The sequence below is a fragment of the Oncorhynchus keta genome, chromosome 1 (genome assembly GCF_023373465.1).
Source record: "Oncorhynchus keta strain PuntledgeMale-10-30-2019 chromosome 1, Oket_V2, whole genome shotgun sequence".
In the NCBI taxonomy this organism is placed as follows: Eukaryota; Metazoa; Chordata; class Actinopteri; order Salmoniformes; family Salmonidae; genus Oncorhynchus; species Oncorhynchus keta.
The window spans coordinates 24873428-24895303 of record NC_068421.1 but is presented as its reverse complement, the minus strand read 5'-3'; the positions used below and the strand labels follow the sequence as shown (position 1 = coordinate 24895303).

The window sequence follows — 21876 nt, the reverse complement described above, 5'->3', positions numbered from 1 at the left end:
CAGACCTCAGCAACGTTTGCGCACAGGAAGCAACCTTTAAGAGGAAAGAAGAAAACGAGACTAGAAGGGAACAGACCGGAGCGACTGAACAGGACAAAACCAAACAAAATACACAATGGTCAGTCACGTAGACATTCAGGAACAGGGCGCACAAGCGAGCTTGTCAGCAACAAGCTCCAACAAAAAGAAAGCCTCAGGGTCCTTCACATAACATTTTGGCAAAATACGTAAGTTTACAACAATATCAAATGAGTTCGGGGCATGACCGAGAGAGGAGCGACCCCTAGGTAAATCTGGGTCACCTTCCCAGAGCAAACTCCATTGAGAGCTTTCCTTCCCTAACCAACTGTAGCAACTCGTTGAAACTTGATTTTTGCACACTCCAAATCCTGTTTAAATGCCAATTCCTTTTCATACTTTACATGATCATGCTCTAGTTGTAACAGAAGCAGTTCTTTCTGTTGTTCAAAAGACAGACTACGAGGGCTAACAGATTGGAAGGCCATTGTAATGAAACAGGGAAATGGCGAGTCAGATTGGCTTTCAATATCAACCTAACAGAATTTGATGTTTGTCACTAATTTCAATCTTGTAGAGTTCAGCGATCTTCAACAGCTGTTCTTTAGTACATATTTCTAACAGTTCCATTGATGGAAAGCGAATAAACTTGTCTACACAAAGACACCATAGTCACAAGTAAATACAAAAAAAGAATGCGTTTGCTCTTCCCCTCTGCTGAGCACACCAGACCACTAGAGAAATGACAATCACACTGGGCACCACAGAAGAGTGATGAGACATATGGAGCTTCCCCAAAACAGACAATAACTCAACCCTAGTCTTCGTGAGGATTTGCGGTGGGTAATTACGCACTGTAGCCCGCTGGAAAGGATATAAAAGAGGTGTATTTATCCTGGGACACACCCGGGCCCAGCTGTGTCCCATGTCTCTGATGACCCTCCCAGCTCCGCCAGCCGATGTCCTAATAAGGAAAACAAGAGCAAAGAGAAAGAATATGGCAGACAGAGTGGGAGGGTCGTCACCCAGTCAATATAAGGCTGACAGGTCAATAGATATCTCTGAACCTTACTGCAATAGGCATAAGTGTCACATCCAGGGGCCTGGAGATGAGCAGTTAGGCTGAAGCCTCTGCTACTGCTGTCGCTGGCCATTCTGTCACTGCGAAACTGGGGATCATGAGGCCTAGTGGCAACACAGAGAAAGGTGCTCCCTACTGTAGCTCTCTCAACTGAGTCACCATGAGTCACCAGTATAATACCAGTACAATGTCATACAAATGAGAGGCAGCTGCTAGTGAAGGTCAGTTTCACTGCTTGTATTTGCTTTGATTGAAGAAAATAAATTATATGCCGTATAACTTGTCATTGTATATTTTATTTGCAAATGAAATAGTAATAACTCAGAAGTAGTAAAAATATACATTTTTTTACTTGTAATATTTACATGGATTGTTTTCAACAAATAAAGAGAAGCAACTACAAAGAAGATGACAGACTATTGAAGAGTAAAGAGTGGTTTAAATTTCCCTTAATGATGCTATGCTGAGCTGTCTGTCTGACATCCAGTCAAGGTTGTTACAGACAGAACCAAACCCCCCAACCCCCAACCCTCACCCTTGATGAGCACAGCACACAAAGGTGCAAAGTACATGGATTTGGAAGAACCAAAATAGAAAACAAATTAAAAGCGTCATAAAACTCTATGTAATATATATTTACAATCATGTTTTTTAGCCAAATACTGGTATACATTTATATCAAAGCAAAGCATTCCCCCTCATCTGCTCCATAGCTTTTGACATGCAGCTCCCTTTGCGTTCCTCCTTTCTGAGATGGACTTCCACCCCTCCCTTTTCAGAATGTCACAACAGATCATGTTCCCGTGCCAGAGGCTGTCCAAATACAGTTTGAGCTTCAATCTGTCATGCTGAACTGCTTATCCCCAAAACTGCTTTAAGAACACAAACGTATTGGCTACATGAGATTCATAGTCATATAATATAATGTAGGATAATCAGAATCATGAATCATTTCACTTACATTTGAATGATGATAACATTATAGTAGAGCTACTTTAAGACCCATTTTGTCGGTGTTGCAAATCTGGGGGTGGAGAAAAAGCCTAGTTTAAATTCCCGACTGCTCAGACAAAAGCCTATCAGGATTCATTTGGAGAAAACAGAGCAGGTTTGACAGTCCACAAAGCTGGCACAGATGTGGAAAAGCAACGCGAGGGCTCATAATCTGGGGAATTTTCCACCTGAGACCTCCAGTTGCTTGAAAGCAAATCAAAAAGTCGGAGGAATTTAAGACAAAGCATCTTATCCTCCACCGAGCTGCTCCTATAGGCAGTGGAGGGAATTTAAATGGAGGAGCCTAGAGCTCTGGCTCGATATCAATCTTGTTTTATGTCCCCTCCTCTCCCACTACTCTCTCACGTTCCCTTGAAAACTGTGAGAGCATTTGTTTTGAGAATGCTAAGACACATAGCACTGTTCATGTGTGTGTGTGTATTGTCTCCTGGGCTATGCAATGGTTATTTTTATGCTCCCTTTGCTGGGGAGTGCCATCAGTCAGTCGTAATGCCCGCCAACCATCCATCAAATGTATTCTGAAGGAACAGAAATAACAAGGCTGACTGTTTCGGCTTTTGGTTCACTATGTACTGTATGTGTGTGTGTCTGTATTTATGTGCATTTGTGTGTCTGTTTCTGTGTGTGTATTTGTGTGTGTGTGTGTGTGTGTGTTTGTGTGTGTCTGTGTTTCTGTGTGTTTGTGTATGTGTGTGTCTGTGTTTCTATGTGTTTGTGTGTGTGTGTGTCTGTGTTTCTATGTGTTTCTGTGTGTTTGTGTGTGTGTGTCTGTGTTTCTGGTTGTGTGTGTGATGGGAAGCTGTCAATACACAAAGAGACCGGTGCATGGCTATATTAAAAGACAGCTTTGCCAGGCAGATAGCATGCGAGCGACTTCCAGAGGCCTAGATCAGTATGAATTATGGACGGGCATTGTCACCACTAGAGAAAACAAGATTGCTGCATGTGAAACTGAATTGATTTCAATAATAGACATACAGTTGAAGTTGGAAGTTTACATACACTTAGCTTGGAGTCATTAAAACTCGTTTTTCAACCACTCCACATATCTATTGTTTAAAAACTCTAGTTTTGGCAAGTCGGTTAGGACAGCTACTTTGTGCCTGACACAGGTAATTTATATCATGGCTTTAGAGCTTCTGATAGGCTAATTGACATAATTTGAGTCAATTGGAGGTGTACCTGTGGATGTATTTCAAGGCCGCCATTAAAACTCAGTGCCTCTTTGCTTGACATCATGGGAAAATCAAAAGAAATCAGCCAAGAAATCCTCAGAAAAAAACAAGTATTGTTCAGCCTTGGGAGCAATTTCCAAATGCTTGAAGGTACCACATTCATCTGTACAAACAATTGTATGCAAGTAAAAACACCATGGGACCAGGCAGCCTCCATACTGCTCAGGAAGGAGATGCGTTCTGTGTCCTAGAGATGAATGTCTTTGGTACGAAAAATGCTAATCAATCCCAGAACAACAGCAAAGGACCTTGTGAAGATGCTGGAGGAAACATGTACAAAAGCATCTATAGCCACAGTAAAATTAGACCTATATCAGCATAACCTGAAAGGCCGCTCAGCTCCAAAACCGCCATAATTAAAGCCAGACTAATGGGGACAAAGATCCTACTTTTTGGAGAAATGTCCTCTGGTCTGATGAAACAAAAATTGAACAGTTTTGCCATAATGACCATTGTTATGTTTGGAGGAAAAAGGGGGAGGCTTGACCCAAGTTAAACAATTTAAAGGCAACACTACCAAATACTAATTGAGTGTATGTAAACTTCTGACCTACTGGGAATGTGATGAAAGAAATAAAAGCTGAAATAAATATTTCTCTCTACAATTATTCTGACATTTTACATTCTTAAAATAAAGTTGTGATCCTAACTGACCTAAGACAGGGAATTTTTATTCTGATTAAATGTCAGGAATTCTGAAAAACTGAGTTTAAATGTATTTGTTTAAATGTACGTAAACTTCCAACCTCATCTGTAATATAAACACTGCGTGTCTACACTGCAGTCTTTTCCATTCAGATAGGTTATGCCTAGCTGGTCCCACTATTCTTCTCACTTGAATGAGCGGCTAACATGAGAATTTGTGGGTGTTGGTGTGGCCCTGAAGGCTTGTACCATTGTTTTAAATTTTCGCCTAAAATGACATACCCAAATTCAACTGCCTGTAACTCAGGACCTGAAGCAAGGAAATGCAGATTATTGGTACCATTTGAAAGGAAACACTTTGAAGTTTGTGGAAATGTGAAAGGAATGTAGGAGAATATAACACAATAGATCTGGTAAAAGATAATACAAAAAAATAAGTTTTGTACCATCATTTTTGAAATGGAAGAGAAAGGCCATAATGTATTATTCCAGGCCAGGTGGAATTTAGATTTTGGCCACTAGATGGCACCAGTGTATGTGAACGTTTTAGACTGGTCCAATGAACCATTGCATTCATTTTCATTATGTTGTATCAAGACTGCCCAAATGTGCCTAATTTGTTCATTAATAACTTTTAATGTTCAAAACTGTGCACTCTCCTCAAACAATAGCATGGGATTATTTCACTGTAATAGCTCCTGGACACAGTGCTGTTCGATTAACAAGAATTTAAGCTTTCAGACAATATCAGATATGTTTACTTGTTACTTACAACCTCATGCTAATCACATTAGCCTTCGTTAACTCAACCGTCCCGCAGGGGATCCACCGATCCTGAAGAAGATTTATAATGTACATCATTCCCTTGGCATGGAATGTTGTCTCATTATGGAGATGTACACCCTCTGCATTGTGATTGGGTTACATATACATATACATATATTATAGCCGAGATTAGTCCTAGCGAGATATTCTTCCGGGATACCATTGTGCGCCTTCACTCAGTGTCTTTGTCCACTACTTTGTATACAAAGCCTACATGCCTGTAGTGCTCTCAGTAGAGTACGTACCATTGATGAGACCTCTACCAGAAGGGATAAAAGTAATACAAAAATTAATAAAATAAAAACCATTCATGTCTGTACTGTTACATATTGTTCTGTGAGTGATGACATCAACGGAGTGATGACATCAAGGGAGCTATTAAGTAGCATTGGAATGTGCTTATTGCTGATCCTGCTTGCCAAAAGATTTTCTCTGACCCTCCTCTCATTTCACACTACAGGGCCAGGAATGTCAGGGACTTCACTGTTAGGGCTGACACCAGGTGACTGGCTTCTACCTCTGTCGTAGATGTGCAGCATGTAAGGATACCTATTACAAAGTGAGCGTATTCAACAGCTCTGCCACTGTAAATCAATACACTATCAAACAGTATCCACATGCAGGTCTTCTAACGTCATATTCTATTTCAGGCATGAATGAATAATTGTTATTGAAGTGTTTTCTGCAACTATTTGTGTACGATACCCCCAGCTAGTGGTGTCTCTAGCTCCCTACTCCCTACTTACAATCCTGTGTTATTTATTTTGAGGAAATGTTCACATTGTACATCTATAAGTAATAATTGATGATTTCTCTCTGTCCGCAATTGTATATAATCTAGATCATGCATTCTATTGTACTAGGTACTACTGTATAGATTTTCTGATGTATTTTCTTGCCCATGTGACATGCAAGTAATAATCCCACAGGTTTGGTTAATGCCCCTGTCTCACTGTGTTTTGGCAGTAGATTCCCAAAGCTGGATCAACACATAACTCAAACCACATGTGCATTCATGATAAGGACAGAAAAAGAAACCATCAACAGGGATAGGGATTTCAAAGGCACACTAAATAGCCTACTTCATTCAAACTGCACAGGGTCAGACAGATGTACAACAAAGGGGATGGCTGATGCCAAAGCTTGGCCAATGTACAGAGAAACTATCAAAACAATCAGACAGTAATCGAGTGGCACTCTGTTGTTGTGGATCCAAGGAGAGTACCTACCAGGGATGGAACCATGCACACTGTACAATAGTCCCTAGAATCATACTCCTTCCTCTATTCAATCATCCACAGTATTTCGGGGATTAACTTCAATGTCATTTGTGTCTCTTTAACTATGTTTTACTTCCTTCTATTCAGTACCTTACAAAGCATAGAACATAATCGTAGTGACCATCTTTGTTCAACACACATTCATTTACTTTTTGACAGGTTTTGGTTTCCGTAACATTGCAAAACAGTGGAGGTAAATAAATGAGTAAATAAAGTAACGATGACCCATCCTGGGGATTGGTGGCACTTCCTTAGGCTGAGACACAGCTGTCTGTCACCCTTCACAACCTGAAATATAATGGATATTAAACCTCCTTTGTCTTAAAGTTATTTTTATTATTCAGTATATTCAGTCATGTGTCTCTTTTTACTGTACATTAACACCCAATTCATCCATATGCTAATTTGGGGAGGAGTTTCCATACCATATGGGATGGTAACACTAGTCCTCAGGGGTCTGATTGGTGTCACACTTTTGCCCCAGCCCCAGCTAACACACCTGACTCTAATTATCAACTAATCATGATGTTCAGTTTAGAATTCAATTAGTTTAATCAGCTGTGTTTGCTAGGGATTGGGGAACAGTGTGACAGCACTCTAGACCCCGAGGACTGGAATTGCCAATCCACAGAGCTGAGAGAGGACGTGGTGAGAAAAATAAAAGTTTCATCAGAACTCTGACTACCATGTCAGTGCTACATCTTATGAATGTGGCTAAAGTTTCTCCTATTGAGAAAAGCAAATGAGCTGTTCTCTGAATGGGGTCAGGACCATGGAACATGATGTGTCTCAGATGTCGTCATGGAGTTCATAAAGCATCACAGAGTCTGGAGCACAGGAGGCTGCTGAGGGGAGGATGGCTCATAATAATGGTTGGAATGGAGTGCATTTAATAGCATCACACAATGAAACCATGTGTTTGACGTGTTCGATACCATTCCATGTATTTCATTCCAGCCATTACTATGAGCCCATCCTCTCCAAATAAGGTGCCATCGGCCGCCTGTGTTCTGGAGGGTTGATCGAGCAGTTTCTCTCCTCACAGGGCACACAGCATGCTCTCTGTCAGAAAGCCAGGGGTGTGTGGTTGTAGTGGGGGCTGGAAGCTCCGGTGTGTCTGCCTGTTGGGAGTGGTGTGGTTGGATGAGTCAGAGACACCACTAGGCCAAAATAAAGAGGTGTGGTTCTCTCTCAGTGTTTCATGCCCTCATCCCTCCGTCATGTCGTCAGCTGCGTGTCTCCACTTTGGATCTATTTTCTCAACCCATTCCTTCTTTCTTCTTTTTTCTCTGCACTCTTCCTGTCCTTTTGATTTGATAAATAAAAGCTCCACTCTGGGTTTTTCTTACACCTCACCGCACACAGCGCTGTGCTCGCTCATTGCTTCCCATGACTTCAAAGTAGAAAGAAAAGTGTAAAAATAAGTTATTTAGCCACGAGACAATCAAAAATGTGTTCTGTCTCAGTTTTTTTGTTTTTGTTGTTTTTTATTCAGTAGGGGGCAAGCATTTCTTATTTTCCCTTTTAAAGTATGCATTCATTAAAAGTTTTGGGGTTTATATTATTGATTATTTTAATTACATCCTTTTACTACTTGCATTTCGTTGTTTAACGGAAGAGTTTGTGTCTTTGAAGGGGTGGGTTTTACACATCAACATAGCCAGGATAGACTTTCTTCTCCATCCTACACAGTTTGAAAGGCCTTGGTCTGGGCAGGGACCATGAGAGTGGGGGGAGTGGGCCCAGAGATCTGTTTCCTGGAGTTGATGTTGAATTTGGGGGTGCCAGGGGGCTCAGGGGTCTTGTTGGGGGGTACCACCGTTGTGTATGCTGGGGGGGACTGGGGGAAGTCAGGGGGCTGTCCATTCTCCTTAAGGGCAGCTATCGCTGGGGGCCGAGGGCGGTGCCCGTGGGGGGCGGTGTTGTGCACCATGGACTGTGTTGAGGAGGCCCCGGAGCGGGAGCTGCCAGAACGGGACGAGGACAAAGAGTTGGGCTTAACCAGCTTGGCCTTGGGAGCCTCTGCATCCTCCCTGCACAGATACACAAATCAAAAACAAAAACAAACAAGAGCTACTTAGATTTGGCCAGTCATGACCCCAAGCATGCACACAGAGAAAAACATAAACTTAGACAAACTCTACGGCCTTTCTGAGGAGAGCCAGTGGAGAAAACGATCTTACACAATCAGAGAAAAGGGTTTGGTGACGCTCCACTGCCCTTGCTGCATTATCATCTGGGTCTGACACAAGTGTCTAAATAAAAATAGTCCAACTCGTCTAGGTCTTAATCCACTACATTACACTGGCACCACGGTCACCGACCCCACTTCAGAAAACTGCCCCATCCCATCCCACCCGCTCAGTGGTTAAACATGACATGTAAAAAGGAAACACCTCCCCGTAGTCTGCATTATTTATCTAAACACCGGCAAATAAGCAGCTACACAGCCTCCAAGCAGTGAATTGTTTTCTCTTCTGCTGTAACAAGCTGCGCCATTAGCAGCCTGGAGGCCCCAGTTTACTGTAAATCTCGCTCTGGGAGTCAAACACGGCCTCAATCCACACTTAGGCCCTGCTGCCTGCTTATGGCTGCTCTGGAGAGGAGAGAAGCTCTGGGCACGGGAGCAGAGAGGTGTGAAAAGGATGGCTCTCAGAAACCAATAAATACTACGCTTGACAATGAGAGATTTATTACACACGCAATTGCACATACATGCTTCAGTATTTAAAAAGTTAGACAGAAAAAATAGTGAAAGAGGGACAGAAGATAAAGAGATGCAGGAAGATGAAGAAAATGACTGACCTGATCTCATTGGGAGTCTCCTCCTCCTCATACTTCTTCTTCTCCTTCTTGCGGAAGACGAGCCAGATGATTAGGATGATGAGGAGAACACCAAAGGAAACGCCCACCACGGCACCTGCCAGCACGCCCATCCCTCGAACATCTGTGGATCATCACACATTTTTGACCTCAGCAGGGCAGTGGAAAACTACCATACATGCACCTGTACATACAGTATCCACACGCAAATATTGATGCTTCTCACGTAAACAATCCCTTTAAAAATAATGATTGAGTCCCGATAGGTAAATCCTGTGAATTTGTGGATGATAGATTTTGCTGGTGTTGTGTGTATTATGTGTTCGCTACAAAACTATGAATCTAATAAAATGCTATCAAACCATTTCTGTTGCTGTGTTAACTTATAAATCATGTCCCCAACATTTCACCCTGTTGTGACCTTAAAATTCCTGTGCCTTTCTGGAAATCTATTACCGTGACATTGAAACATTACTGTTTGAGCGAAGTCGATGACCAATGGCCACTGTTTTAACGGTACAGTCCCCAGTGTTGTGTTACTGAGGCGCAGGGGAGTGGAGCGAGGAAAAAACAATGTCCAGGTGCTGTTGGAAACTACAGTCATCCATCACCATCATAGCATGGTGTGGTGCGGAGCCGGAGAGCAGCTCTCTCTACTCACACTGCATGGTGACCTCGATGATGCAGTTCTCCTCGCCAACGTCATTGCTGGCAGTGCACTTGTAGACACCTGTACTGTCCTTCGTCAGGTTCCGCAGGGTGACGATCTCTGGATTCTTCAGATCTGTAGGAGAGATAGATAGACTGTGATTTAACAACCTGCTCAACTTGTGAAAGCTGATAGGACCGGGGTCTATGGTGCAGTTTGTACATGTATGTCCACTACAATGGTTTCAAGCACTTCTACAGTTAGCATGATCTTGAAGAGCAATTTGATTAACATCATGTAATAAATCCTTGCAGTGAAGTACTGTACTTCATATCAAAGTCTACTCAGCTCTGATCCACTCCATTCTATGATAATCTAGTACAGATCAGCAGCAAGACAAATGCATTGTGAGCCTGTATTTGTATTGAGGCTGTATTCAATTGTATTGTTGAGCCTAGTTAGAACTGACTCAGGTCTGTTTTGGGCTAACCATTCCTGTCTGCAATAGCGTGTCAGCTCTGAGGTATCACACTCTGTGGGATGGAGCAAGTGGAGAGGAACTTGCAAATGTTGATCTTGGCCTCGGAGAGATTGTGTGTACTCATGCTCAGAGTGACTCTCGTGATTGAAGACCACCGGGCTCGTAGATCCTGGGGGAATTTAGGGGGAGTTGAAAGAGTTTATCTGAGACAACGATGGAGATTTACGTGGCTAAGAGTCCCTTAGACATCCCTGTCATGACAGCCATGTGATATTACCGTTCACCACCACCCATAAATAATGGGCCACGACGGTGCGTTGTATCGCCCAATGAAAACGAATTAGACTGAACAGATGTTGTATCATGGAGGTCATTAATTTCTAGGCTTTCGGCATGGGCACGTGTCATCACTAATGCGAGTTGAGTGGGGAGAATATGTGGTGAAACTGAAACGCAATGAAAGTGTGTTTTGTGCCTCAAAGGGGTAGATGCGTCTAGGATAGGGATTATCAAATAGATTCAGCCACGGGCTGATTTTCTTGTTGAGTGGATGGTCACGGGGTCATAATTAGTAATAATTTGTAGAATGCATAAATTAATAAAACATAATAATTTCAAACCTTGCTTACATTTGTATACAATCACATATATCTCTCTATTATGCGTGGGAGTACTTTTGAACAGATTTTCAAAATCAAAATCATTCAGAGCTGATTTGCTGGTGATTTTACAGTCTTTTATGTACAAATAAAAACAGCCACGGGAACAAATTAGGCTGCCAGTTGGGGAACACTGGCTGAATTGCCGCTATCAGGAAGTTTTTGTGCTATAATGAATCTTCATTACATTTTGGTGTTTCGGAGGCAGACTGGAATTTAAGTGTTTGGGGATAAAAATGTATTCTGGGAAATACTATCATCAAAATATCACAAACTATGTAATGTCCTCTTTAGGGGACCTGTGTTTCACATGCACATGGATGAAGTGGGGTACAGCAAGTGTACAATCTACAATCTACTTACCTCTCAGTGCCAGTAGGGGGAGGTTCCCAACACTCTTTCCCTTATCCAGCACCCTCTCCCAATTGTATTTGATAGGGTCTGAGCCGTCACTGGATTTGCAGCTCAGTTTAACATCACTGCCCTCCAGCAGCCTGCCGTCCATCCAGCATCGTGGCTTAGAGGGCTTCACTGTAGAAACAACAGAACAGTAGTTATAAAACACTACAAATAACATTATAATACTGTAGCAGCATGTGTAAACAGGAAATAATACTTAAAGATTCTTGAGTGTAACAGTAGCCTGTTTGTTTCTCATGGAAGCCAATGCTGTGATTACAAGTTGTGTTACAGGCCCCAAACCTAGATCAATAAGTGACTGTGAGTTGGTTTTGAAAGCCTGCAGACAGAGACAGGTCAGGAGAGAGTGCTGTGCTCCTGAGTTCTTGTGGCCTGGGGGTCACTATATGGCCAGCCCTTGTCTAGCTCTATGGCTGCTTCACAGCAGGTGCTCCAGTCCTCCTTATATCTCTCCATCCATCCCTTAACCCATCCCTCCCCTCCATCCCTTCCCTCCCAGTCTAACCGGCATGGTGAACATGCTGCTCCCACGCTCAGTGAGAAATATAATGAAGGGGCTGAGGAGAGTGCCGGGGATTCTGCAGTACATCTCACAGCTCTGTCAGGGCCAGTTAGACCAATCTATCTGCAGCCGGAGCAGGCAGAGCGAGGACACACACACTGACACAGGCGCCCAGACCCAGCCAGCCACCAGCTCCTCTGCCAACCCATTATCTTAACGTCGGGACTGCAAGAGAAAAATGCAAATGTTCATCTCTCAAAATCAAAAGTGTCACTGCAAAGCTGAGGGCAATTAGTGAAAATCTAGATGCTAACTCAATGAAATGTCTCTATGGAGGAGAGGGAGAAAAGGGAAAAAGGATTAAGAGACTGTTCCATTAAAGTACCAATAACCACCGGTTTAACTAATCTCCCATGATGTTTTAATAAATTGCATGGGAGAATGATCTCACTTCTCCCGTTGGACTACGTTGTGGTATTGCTGCTCTCCACTTGCCTGTCTGTCCTTCAAAGCTGTTTGTCTATTCAACGATATGCAGAGACACATTTAGCACAGAGCCAGTGAAAACTAAGCCATTTAAAACAGATCCGCCAAACCTCTGTGTATTGGGACAATGAAAAAAATAACAGAACAAATAAAACAATGGGGTTTTTGCCCCTCTAAAGCAACCCAACTGGCTTTGTCATAATAGTTATGAAAGCTGAATGACGGCTCAGAACTCTGTATGGTGTTTAATAATTATAAACAGATAACAAATATTAAATCATCATAAAGAGCTTGTCTGCAGTATATTTGATGACAGAAAAAGTATTTTCAAATCAGGTTAGCAAAATAATTCCTATTGTTTAACAACTAAATTCTGCATCATCTGTTTCAAGCTGACAAGAGGTCAATCCCCAATGCCAGCCATTTTTTGACATATATTAGATTATGTTACTTCTATGTGCCTCAGCAACCATACATCTGAGACCCTCGCAAAGGAGAATCAAGGCCAAACAAAAACATCTAAATCGAATCACTCCATCTGAATCAAATTGAATCATTTGATCAGTCAGCATGAGAGAGGAAATGTGCCTGCTAATTCCCTATTGATTAGCGTGTGTGAGAGACAGAGCTGGAGAGCAGACTCACCCAGCACTATGAGGTTGACTTGGCTCCAGTGGTACTTTCCCCCCATCTTGACCTTGCAGTAGTACTCCCCAGAGTCGGTCAGCTGTAAGTCACTGAGGAGCAGGGAGGCGTCTCCTTTCAGGTAGTCCCCAGCGAAAGACAGACGACTGGTCCCGCTGGTCACCTCGTTGGTGTAAACCTGGCCCCCGAAAAACGTGATGATCTGGGTTGGGGAGAGAGACAATGAGACACACAGAGAGCTGTATGCAGAGAGATATGTAAAGGCATCAGCTCTGTATGTGGATTTAGACATGCATGGACACTGCTTGCTCATAAAGACACATACACATACAGTACAGACAGGTACCCTCTATTTGTCTTTCACTCTCTCTACCTTGTAAAAACACACACACAACGGCAAACACAGCTGTCACAGCAGCCTATTACTCAGGGCAAGTGAGAGCCTGCAGATGGGGACTGTTAAACGCTGGTGCCACAGCACATCAGTGCCATCGGAGCTGGTTTACCTGCTGCGCTCGCAGGTGACGTCTGCCCATTTACACTTACACACACACACACACACACACACACACACACACACACACACACACACACACACACACACACACACACACACACACACACACACACACACACACACACACACACACACACACACACACACACACACACACACACACACACACACAAGTTACTGTGCATTTGCCTATGGGCACACTCCTGCTGTGTTCATCCATTTTGGATGCGGAGTGTACAGTATTTGCAGGTGTGTATGTGTTTGTGCTTGTGGCTCTGAACATATGTTTATGAGAGGTGGAATGAGTGGTCTGTCTAATGTGCAATTGAATTCAATACAGCATCCAACATCAGAGTTCTCAATGTTCCCCTTGTCTGTGGACGGCCTCAAGATGGGCCTATGGGTGTGTAGTGCTATTAGCATACGCATCCCCAGGTCAGCGCCAGTGAACCCTGCCCTTGCTCGGGATTTCTCTCCCCTCTGTGCTCCTGACACATGTAGCCTGTACACTCGGCAACAGAGGCTAAATGTTGACAAGCTGCTCTTTTCCATTTCAACACGACCTTCCAGCTGAAATAAAATAATGATTTATTAATTCTGCTACAGGCACAGTCTCGTTTCTAATAAAATGTTCAGACGTTTCATTTTAATTAATGGTGCCTTCAATGTTATCTCCTCGTTAAATATTCAATGCAATGTGCCAGCCTCTTCAGAGATATCAAAGACATTTGTTTTCCCCTTTCTTCCCTTCTCTCCCTCCTCCCTTCTCCCCTCCTCCCTCCTCCCTTCTCTCCCTTCTCTCCCTCCTCCCTTCTCTCCCTCCTCCCTTCCCTTGTGGAACCAAATCTCTCATTGCTAATCAACAGATCAGTGTGTAAATGAATGACTTTCAAAGAAATTAGAAATCTCTTTCATCTGATAAGGCCTGTTGAGATTTCACGGTATTACTGTTATCAGATGTTTGTTTTTTCTTAATGAAATGTACTAAATCAAAACAGAAACTGAAACATCTTCTGAGAGCTAGAAGACAAGTAATTACATTAGGACTGTTTTTAGACTCGGGTAGATGATAAAAGGTGGGTGATAGGATGGATCTATTTTTATTATATTAATAGCAGGCAGTATTGATGTTGTCTAATTCATATCTCAGGGACTGGAATGTCTAGGTATACTATTTTCACAGCTGTTGTGATGTACAGGCTTCTCTGGTCTAATGTACAGGCTTTATTTAGTAACTGTGTCTCAGGAGGACTTTCAGCCACAGTAATTTGTTTACTACTGTATCTCAGTCAATATCGTTTCACTTCAGGGAATCTGAAAAAGTCTACAGTATTTTCGGAATGTATTCAGTCAGACCCCTTCACTTTTTCAACATTTTGTTACATTACAGCCTTATTCTAAAATATTTTAAATAAAACATTTTCCTCATCAATCTACAAACAATACCCCATAATGATAAAGTAAAAACAGTTTTTTTTAAATGTTAGCAAATTTATAAAAAATAAAATGTAAAAAACGTATTTACTTCAGTATTCAGACCCTTTGCTATGAGCCTCAAAATTGAGCCCAGGTGCATCCTGTTTCCATTGATCGTCCTTGAGATATTTCTACAACTTGACTGGAGTCCACCTGAGTTCAATTAAATTGATTGGACATGATTTGGAAAGGCACACACCTGTCTATAAAAGGTCACACAGTTGATAGTGTATGTCAGAGCAAAAATCAAGCCATGAGGTCAAAGGAATTGTCCGTAGAGCTCCGAGACAGGTTTGTTTCTAGGCACAGATCTGGGGGAGGGTACCAAAAAATGTATGTAGCAATGAAGGTCCCCAAGAACACAGTGGCCTCCATCATTCTGAAATGGAAGATGTTTGGAACCACCAAGGCTCTTCATAGAGCTGCCTGCCTGGCCAAACTGAGCAATCGGGAGAGAAGGACCTTGGTCAGGGATGTGACCAAGAACCTGATGGTCACTCTAACAGAGCTCCAGAGTTCCTCTGTGGAGATGGCAGAACCTTCCAGAATGACAACCATCTCTGCAACACTGCACCAATCAGGCCTTTATGGTAGAGTGGCCAGATGGAAGCCACTCCTCTGTAAAAGGCACATGACAGCCCGCTTGGAGTTTGCCAAAAGGCACCTAAAGGACATTCAGACCACGAGAAACAAGATTCTCTGGTCTAATGAAACCAAGATTGAACTCTTTGGCCTGAATGCCAAGCATCACGTCTGGAGGAAACCAGGCACCGCTCATTCCCTGGCCTATACCATCCCTACGGTGAAGCATGGTGGTGGCAGCATCATACTGTGGAGATTTTTTTCAGCAGCAGGGACTGGGAGACTAGTCAGGTTGGAGTGAAAGATGAACGGAGCAAAGTACAGAGAGATCCTTGATGAAAACATGCTCTAGAGCACTAAGGACCTTATACTGGGGTGAAGGTTCACCTTCCAACAGTACAATGACCCTAAGAACAGAGCTAAGACAACTCAAGAGTGACTTTGGGACAAGTCTCTGAATGTCCTTGAGCGGCCTAGCCAAAGCCTGGACTTGAACCCGATCGAACATCTCTGGAGAGACCTGAAAATACTTGTGCAGCAATGCTCCCCATCCATCCTGACAGAGCTTGAGAGGATCTGCAGAGAATAATGGGAGAAACTTCCCAAATACAGGTGTGCCAAGCTTGCAGTGTCATACCCAAGAAGACTTGAGGCTGTAATCACTGTCAAAGGTGCTTCAACAAAGTACTGAGTAAAGGGTCTAAACACTTATGTAAATGTGATATATTTTTTTTACATTTACAAACAGTTCTTAAAACCTTTTTTTTCTCGCTTTGTCATTATGAGTTATTGTGTGTAGATATGAGGGGAAAAAACGTTTTAATCCATTTTAGAATAAGGCTGTAACGTAACAAACTGTGCAAGAGTAAGAGTAGACTGTAGGAAGAAATGAGATGGGAAGAAAACAAATTGGAGGAACATTGTGTTGTATTAGTGTGCCTTCAAATAAATCAAATAAATCAGATTGGTTGCAACAAAGAGATTGAGGGTGAGAGGGGGGGTATAGAAAAGGAGAGAGAAGAGAGAGAAAGAAGGAAAGAAAGAGAGAAAAGGACTTCCTCACCACTCTCTGCTTGGAGTTGGGCTTCTGCAGTAGCCACTCGATGTCAAGCAACTGCACATTGGATTGCCAGAACTGATGGTGGCACGGCAGGGTGGTGTTGTCTCCGACGACTCTCTTCATTTCTGTCTGGGCGCCGGCCGTCAGCAGGCTCAGCAGCACTGGAGAGAGAGAGAGAGAGAGAGAGAGAGAGAGAGAGAGAGAGAGAGAGAGAGAGAGAGAGAGAGAGAGAGAGAGAGAGAGAGAGAGAGAGAGAGAGAGAGAGAGAGAGAGAGAGAGAGAGAGAGAGAGAGAGAGAGAGAGAGAGAGAGAGAGAGAGAGAGAGAGAGAGAGAGAGAGAGAGAGAGAGAGAGAGAGAGAGAGAGAGAGAGAGAGAGACACTGTCAGATAACTAGAACCAGATACACCACCAGACAGCAGCCACAGGCAGAAAATATCTGGAGTAAAAAACCTAGTGAGATAGGAAACCCCATCAGAATTACTAGGACATAACACATACTAGAGACAGAATCAAACAAACAAAACCATCTAAACCAAAATGAGACAAAGACTATAACTAGAGTCAATTTCTCCCAAGCTCACCTAGCTGTCAGGTTGTTTGCTGTACGACAGGGTCTGAGTTGCACTAGGCTCCGTCAGCTATGTATGTGGGGCTTGTGGCTTGGACCCTGGCCAGTGGCCAGACTGTCAGGGCATGCTATGCAGTGGGGGTCGCAGGGTTCATTTATTGGAGGATGCTGGACAGCCCCGCTGGGTTGAGGGGATTTAAACAGAGGCGTCAGGGGGATTTAAAGAGGGATGGAGCTCGTGGGGGCCGATGGGTGATCAAGGGGACATACGACTCCCTTCCACTGGTAGACCCAGCACAGGGAAAACAATGCACATGCTCCACAGCCCCCATGACGCCTCCGGCTTACTCGCTCAAATGCGCTAGATATTTTTGGTGCTTCAGCATTAACCTAACGCACATTTCATTTAGCCACTGCAGAGAGCCGGCTAAGAGCCTGGCTTCAAAGTGCTCTAAATAAAGTTATCAAACGCTTGTTCGGCTAAATATACTCGTTTTTATTACTCAGTGGTGTGTCGCTGATTAGGTGCTGAGTGGTTCAATAAATCACTAAATATACAATGTGGTATACAAACAATGTTTTTTCCTGTGGGCTGGCCCTGGGTATATCGGGGCTTGAGAGATTAAACAGACAGCGACTCATTGAAAGAATGCCTTTGTGCCCTATCACCCTCGATCACATGTTGTCAATGTTCAGTGGATCACCATATGTGGTCAATGCCTCAGCCGGAGGCACATTTCTTCTTATACAGTGGCCAGCCTCTCAGGAACAGCACACGTAAGAGCGGTCAGAGTCAATGAGAATGATCGCTCGTCTGCCTCATAAAATAGGTGACTTGGTGTAGGGATGTGGTAAAGAGGGCGACATCTTAAAAGTTCTGTCACTTTTACCCTGCCTTCATGTACATATCTACCTGGAATACCTGGTACCTCTACACATTGATCTGATACTGGTACTCCGTGTATGTAGCTCCACATTGATCTGATACTGGTACTCCCTGTATGTAGCCCACATTGATCTGATACTGGTACTCCCTGTATGTAGCTCCATTTTGATCAGATACTGGTACTCCCTGTGTGTAGCTCCACACTGATCTGATACTGGTACTCCCTGTGTGTAGCTCCACATTGATCTGATACTGGTACTCCCTGTGTGTAGCTCCACATTGATCTGATACTGGTACTCCCTGTATGTAGCCCACATTGATCTGATACTGGTACTCCCTGTATGTAGCTCCATTTTGATCAGATACTGGTACTCCCTGTGTGTAGCTCCACACTGATCTGATACTGGTACTCCCTGTGTGTAGCTCCACATTGATCTGATACTGGTACTCCCTGTGTGTAGCTCCACATTGATCTGATACTGGTACTCCCTGTGTGTAGCTCCACATTGATCTGATACTGGTACTCCCTGGATGTAGCTCCACATTGATCTGATACTGGTACTCCCTGGATGTAGCTCCACATTGATCTGATACTGGTACTCCCTGGATGTAGCTCCACATTGATCTGATACTGGTACTCCCTGGATGTAGCTCCACATTGATCTGATACTGGTACTCCCTGGATGTAGCTCCACATTGATCTGATACTGGTACTCCCTGGATGTAGCTCCACATTGATCTGATACTGGTACTCCCTGGATGTAGCTCCACATTGATCTGATACTGGTACTCCCTGGATGTAGCTCCACATTGATCTGATACTGGTACTCCCTGTGTGTAGCTCCACATTGATCTGATACTGGTACTCCCTGTGTGTAGCTCCACATTGATCTGATACTGGTACTCCCTGTGTGTAGCTCCACATTGATCTGATACTGGTACTCCCTGGATGTAGCTCCACATTGATCTGATACTGGTACTCCCTGTGTGTAGCTCCACATTGATCTGATACTGGTACTCCCTGGATGTAGCTCCACATTGATCTGATACTGGTACTCCATGTGTGTAGCTCCACATTGATCTGATACTGGTACTCCCTGTATGTAGCCCACATTGATCTGATACTGGTTCTCCATGTAGCTCCATTTTGATCTGATACTGGTACTCCCTGTGTGTAGCTCTACACTGATCTGATACTGGTACTCCCTGTGTGTAGCTCCACATTGATCTGATACTGGTACTCCCTGTGTGTAGCTCCACATTGATCTGATACTGGTACTCCCTGGATGTAGCTCCACATTGATCTGATACTGGTACTCCCTGGATGTAGCTCCACATTGATCTGATACTGGTACTCCCTGGATGTAGCTCCACATTGATCTGATACTGGTACTACCTGGATGTAGCTCCACATTGATCTGATACTGGTACTACCTGGATGTAGCTCCACATGATCTGATACTGGTACTCCCTGGATGTAGCTCCACATTGATCTGATACTGGTACTCCCTGTGTGTAGCTCCACATTGATCTGATACTGGTACTCCCTGGATGTAGCTCCACATTGATCTGATACTGATACTCCCTGTGTGTAGCTCCACATTGATCTGATACTGGTACTCCCTGGATGTAGCTCCACATTGATCTGATACTGGTACTCCCTGGATGTAGCTCCACATTGATCTGATACTGGTACTCCCTGGATGTAGCTCCATTCTCGTGCATTTTACTCCCCGTGTTTCTATTTAAATGTTGTATTATTATTTTTCAACTCTGCCTCGTTGGGATAGGCTGATAAGCAAGCATTTCATGGTAAAGTTGTCGTCGACAACTATGGCAAATATATTTTATTTGGTACATGGAGGGAGGTATCATACCTGCAAACCTGTTATTCATAAGAGGTTGAATGACTCATAATGATGACATCATTACTCTGTGAACTTTGTGTGCAGCTCTAAAACTTTATTTGACTTTCACATTTCCCTGATGCAATAACCCTGGGCTCCACACCAGTCACTCACATCCATCTGAGTCACCACGTTGACCCAACTCCAGAAGCCCTCTCTGACTGGCACCCAGCACCACAGGAAAGGAGGTCATATTACAGTACAGCAGGGCCCTCAGTCTGTTCAATACAGCCCTGGTGACAGGGCGCATTACTGAGGTCCTCCTACTGCTCTCACTCTCCCCTGCTCTGCTGAAATCATTACTCATCAGAAAAAACGACCACCTATTTCAAGCCAAGGAGCTCCCAACTCCCCTGAAGGTATCCCCATTCATGACTTTTTAATGCAGCATTTGCAAAGCCATTCATCTTGTGGGCACCCCGCAGATATTACTTGGATGGAAGTCATGGAGGGGAGCCTAGGAGAGAATGATCCAGCCAGAACAGAGGACTGTGGGCATCCTCTCAGCATAGCTCCTAATCACTTTGAGGAGGAGGAGGAAGGAGGAGGTTGGCTGGAGTGTGTGTGTGTGTGTGTGTGTGTGTGTGTGTGAGAGTGAGTGACCGTTGAGTGTTAGGGCCCGGTGATGGTCCGTTGGGAGCCCAGTGCATGCTGCTGGCCAAGGCCTGTTCAAGCCGTGCTGTCTAGTCAGTGCCCTCACACTTGTCACCACGGAACTGAACCCCCTGCTCGGTGTGCTGGGCCTGATAACAGTTAGTAAGCTCACCTCACCTCTCCACCACCTGCCCTACTTCCTCCCTTCGCCAGGGGACTCACAGGCTGGGGAGTCGGGGAGAGAGAGAGAGTTTTGCATGGGAGCGATATGAGTAGGACCAATTATCAAAGGCAGTATATAGAAGGTTGTGTGTTGTATGTGCAATTAACTGTGCTGTATATCGCCTACTCCTTTAGCAAACTCTCAACGACCTTCCAACAAGCACACTGAGCCAATACAGACAGCATGGGTTTGGAATTAGGCTTCACATTATCATCGGTCAATGGATTTACCATATATGAAATTATCTCAATTTCAGCCAACAACATGACAAACAATACAATGCCTTTATAGTAACACTACAATCAGCTTTTACATCCTCAGTTTATGGTTGTGGAGAGGGGATTTTGTGCTCTGGGGTCCAAAATAAGTCTACCTTGAAGTCGATTTGTTGTCAGATTTTTTGGATTGGCTTCATTCACAGTGTTCACAGCTGTGGCGGTTTGGACCGATGGAAACCATCATTTGTGAGATACCCAGTATGCGGCATACCAGGGTGTCACAGCATACTATGGTGACTCTGTATAGGAACCTCAGGTAGTCTTTAGTTTATGCCCTTGGCATTCAATGGTCTAATATAGTGGGATATTTCAGTTTACTTTAGTTTGTTATTTCAGCCGTTTAAAAAATAAATAAAAATAAAAATCGCACATAAACCTTTAAAAAGCCATAGGTGCACATGAGTAAAATCATGGAGGATAACACACAATAAAGTCTGGGACTTATTTCCATTGTGGTCCTCTTGAGACAAGATGGCTAGGCAAGATCGAACACAGTATGGCACTGAGTAATAAAACATAAAACCAAAGAAGAAGAACATCTGTCATCACTGCAGTTACATCGCAGGGTACATTAATATGGGCACAGAAGACAAACAGTTTGGTACTTTATTGTTAAGTAACTCATTCTACTCTGAGACTCCAGTATACAAGTAAGTACCTTTCCCAGCATTACTTCTGAACCTGTATAAGCACACATTAGCAACACCTGATCTGGTGCTGTGGTTGTGTGCATCCCTAACATGCAGAAAGTAATCAGTCAGATATCTGGACGCAGAACCATAAATACTAGTGTAAATCAGACTTTAATCAGGGACACCCTAGCATCAACAGGCAGCCAGCCGAGTTCCTGAAAGCAGCTCCTGCCTATGTGAGTATGTGGACTCAGGATCTTTGATGTTATACTGAGGATAGATACAGGCCTATAATTCCTATGGTAAGACTTTATCCCTCCTTCTCATAGAGAGGTATAACTTTAGCTTGTTTCCATGGGAAAGATGCATTGTTCAAGAGAGAGATTAAC

General features: G+C 43.6%; 1 protein-coding gene across 4 annotated transcripts in view; it reads right to left on the bottom strand.

Annotated features, from left to right (window-relative positions):
• Positions 1–1375: 1375 nt before the first annotated feature.
• Positions 1376–21876, bottom strand: part of LOC118397138 (CXADR-like membrane protein) — a 115590-nt gene continuing 95089 nt past the window's right edge. For 3 of the 4 annotated variants that reach the window (XM_052518969.1, XM_052518974.1, XM_035791742.2), the window contains exons 2-7: positions 16402–16559; positions 12764–12965; positions 11074–11241; positions 9583–9705; positions 8904–9045; positions 1376–8131 (exon numbers count right to left, since the gene is read on the bottom strand). In XM_052518969.1, coding sequence (XP_052374929.1) covers positions 7783–8131; positions 8904–9045; positions 9583–9705; positions 11074–11241; positions 12764–12965; positions 16402–16559 — 1142 coding nt within the window. In that variant the 3' untranslated portion in view covers positions 1376–7782. Of the gene's footprint in view, positions 8132–8903; positions 9046–9582; positions 9706–11073; positions 11242–12763; positions 12966–16401; positions 16560–16980; positions 17086–21876 lie in introns of those variants that run through there. The other variant, XM_035791664.2, reaches the window with a different exon arrangement.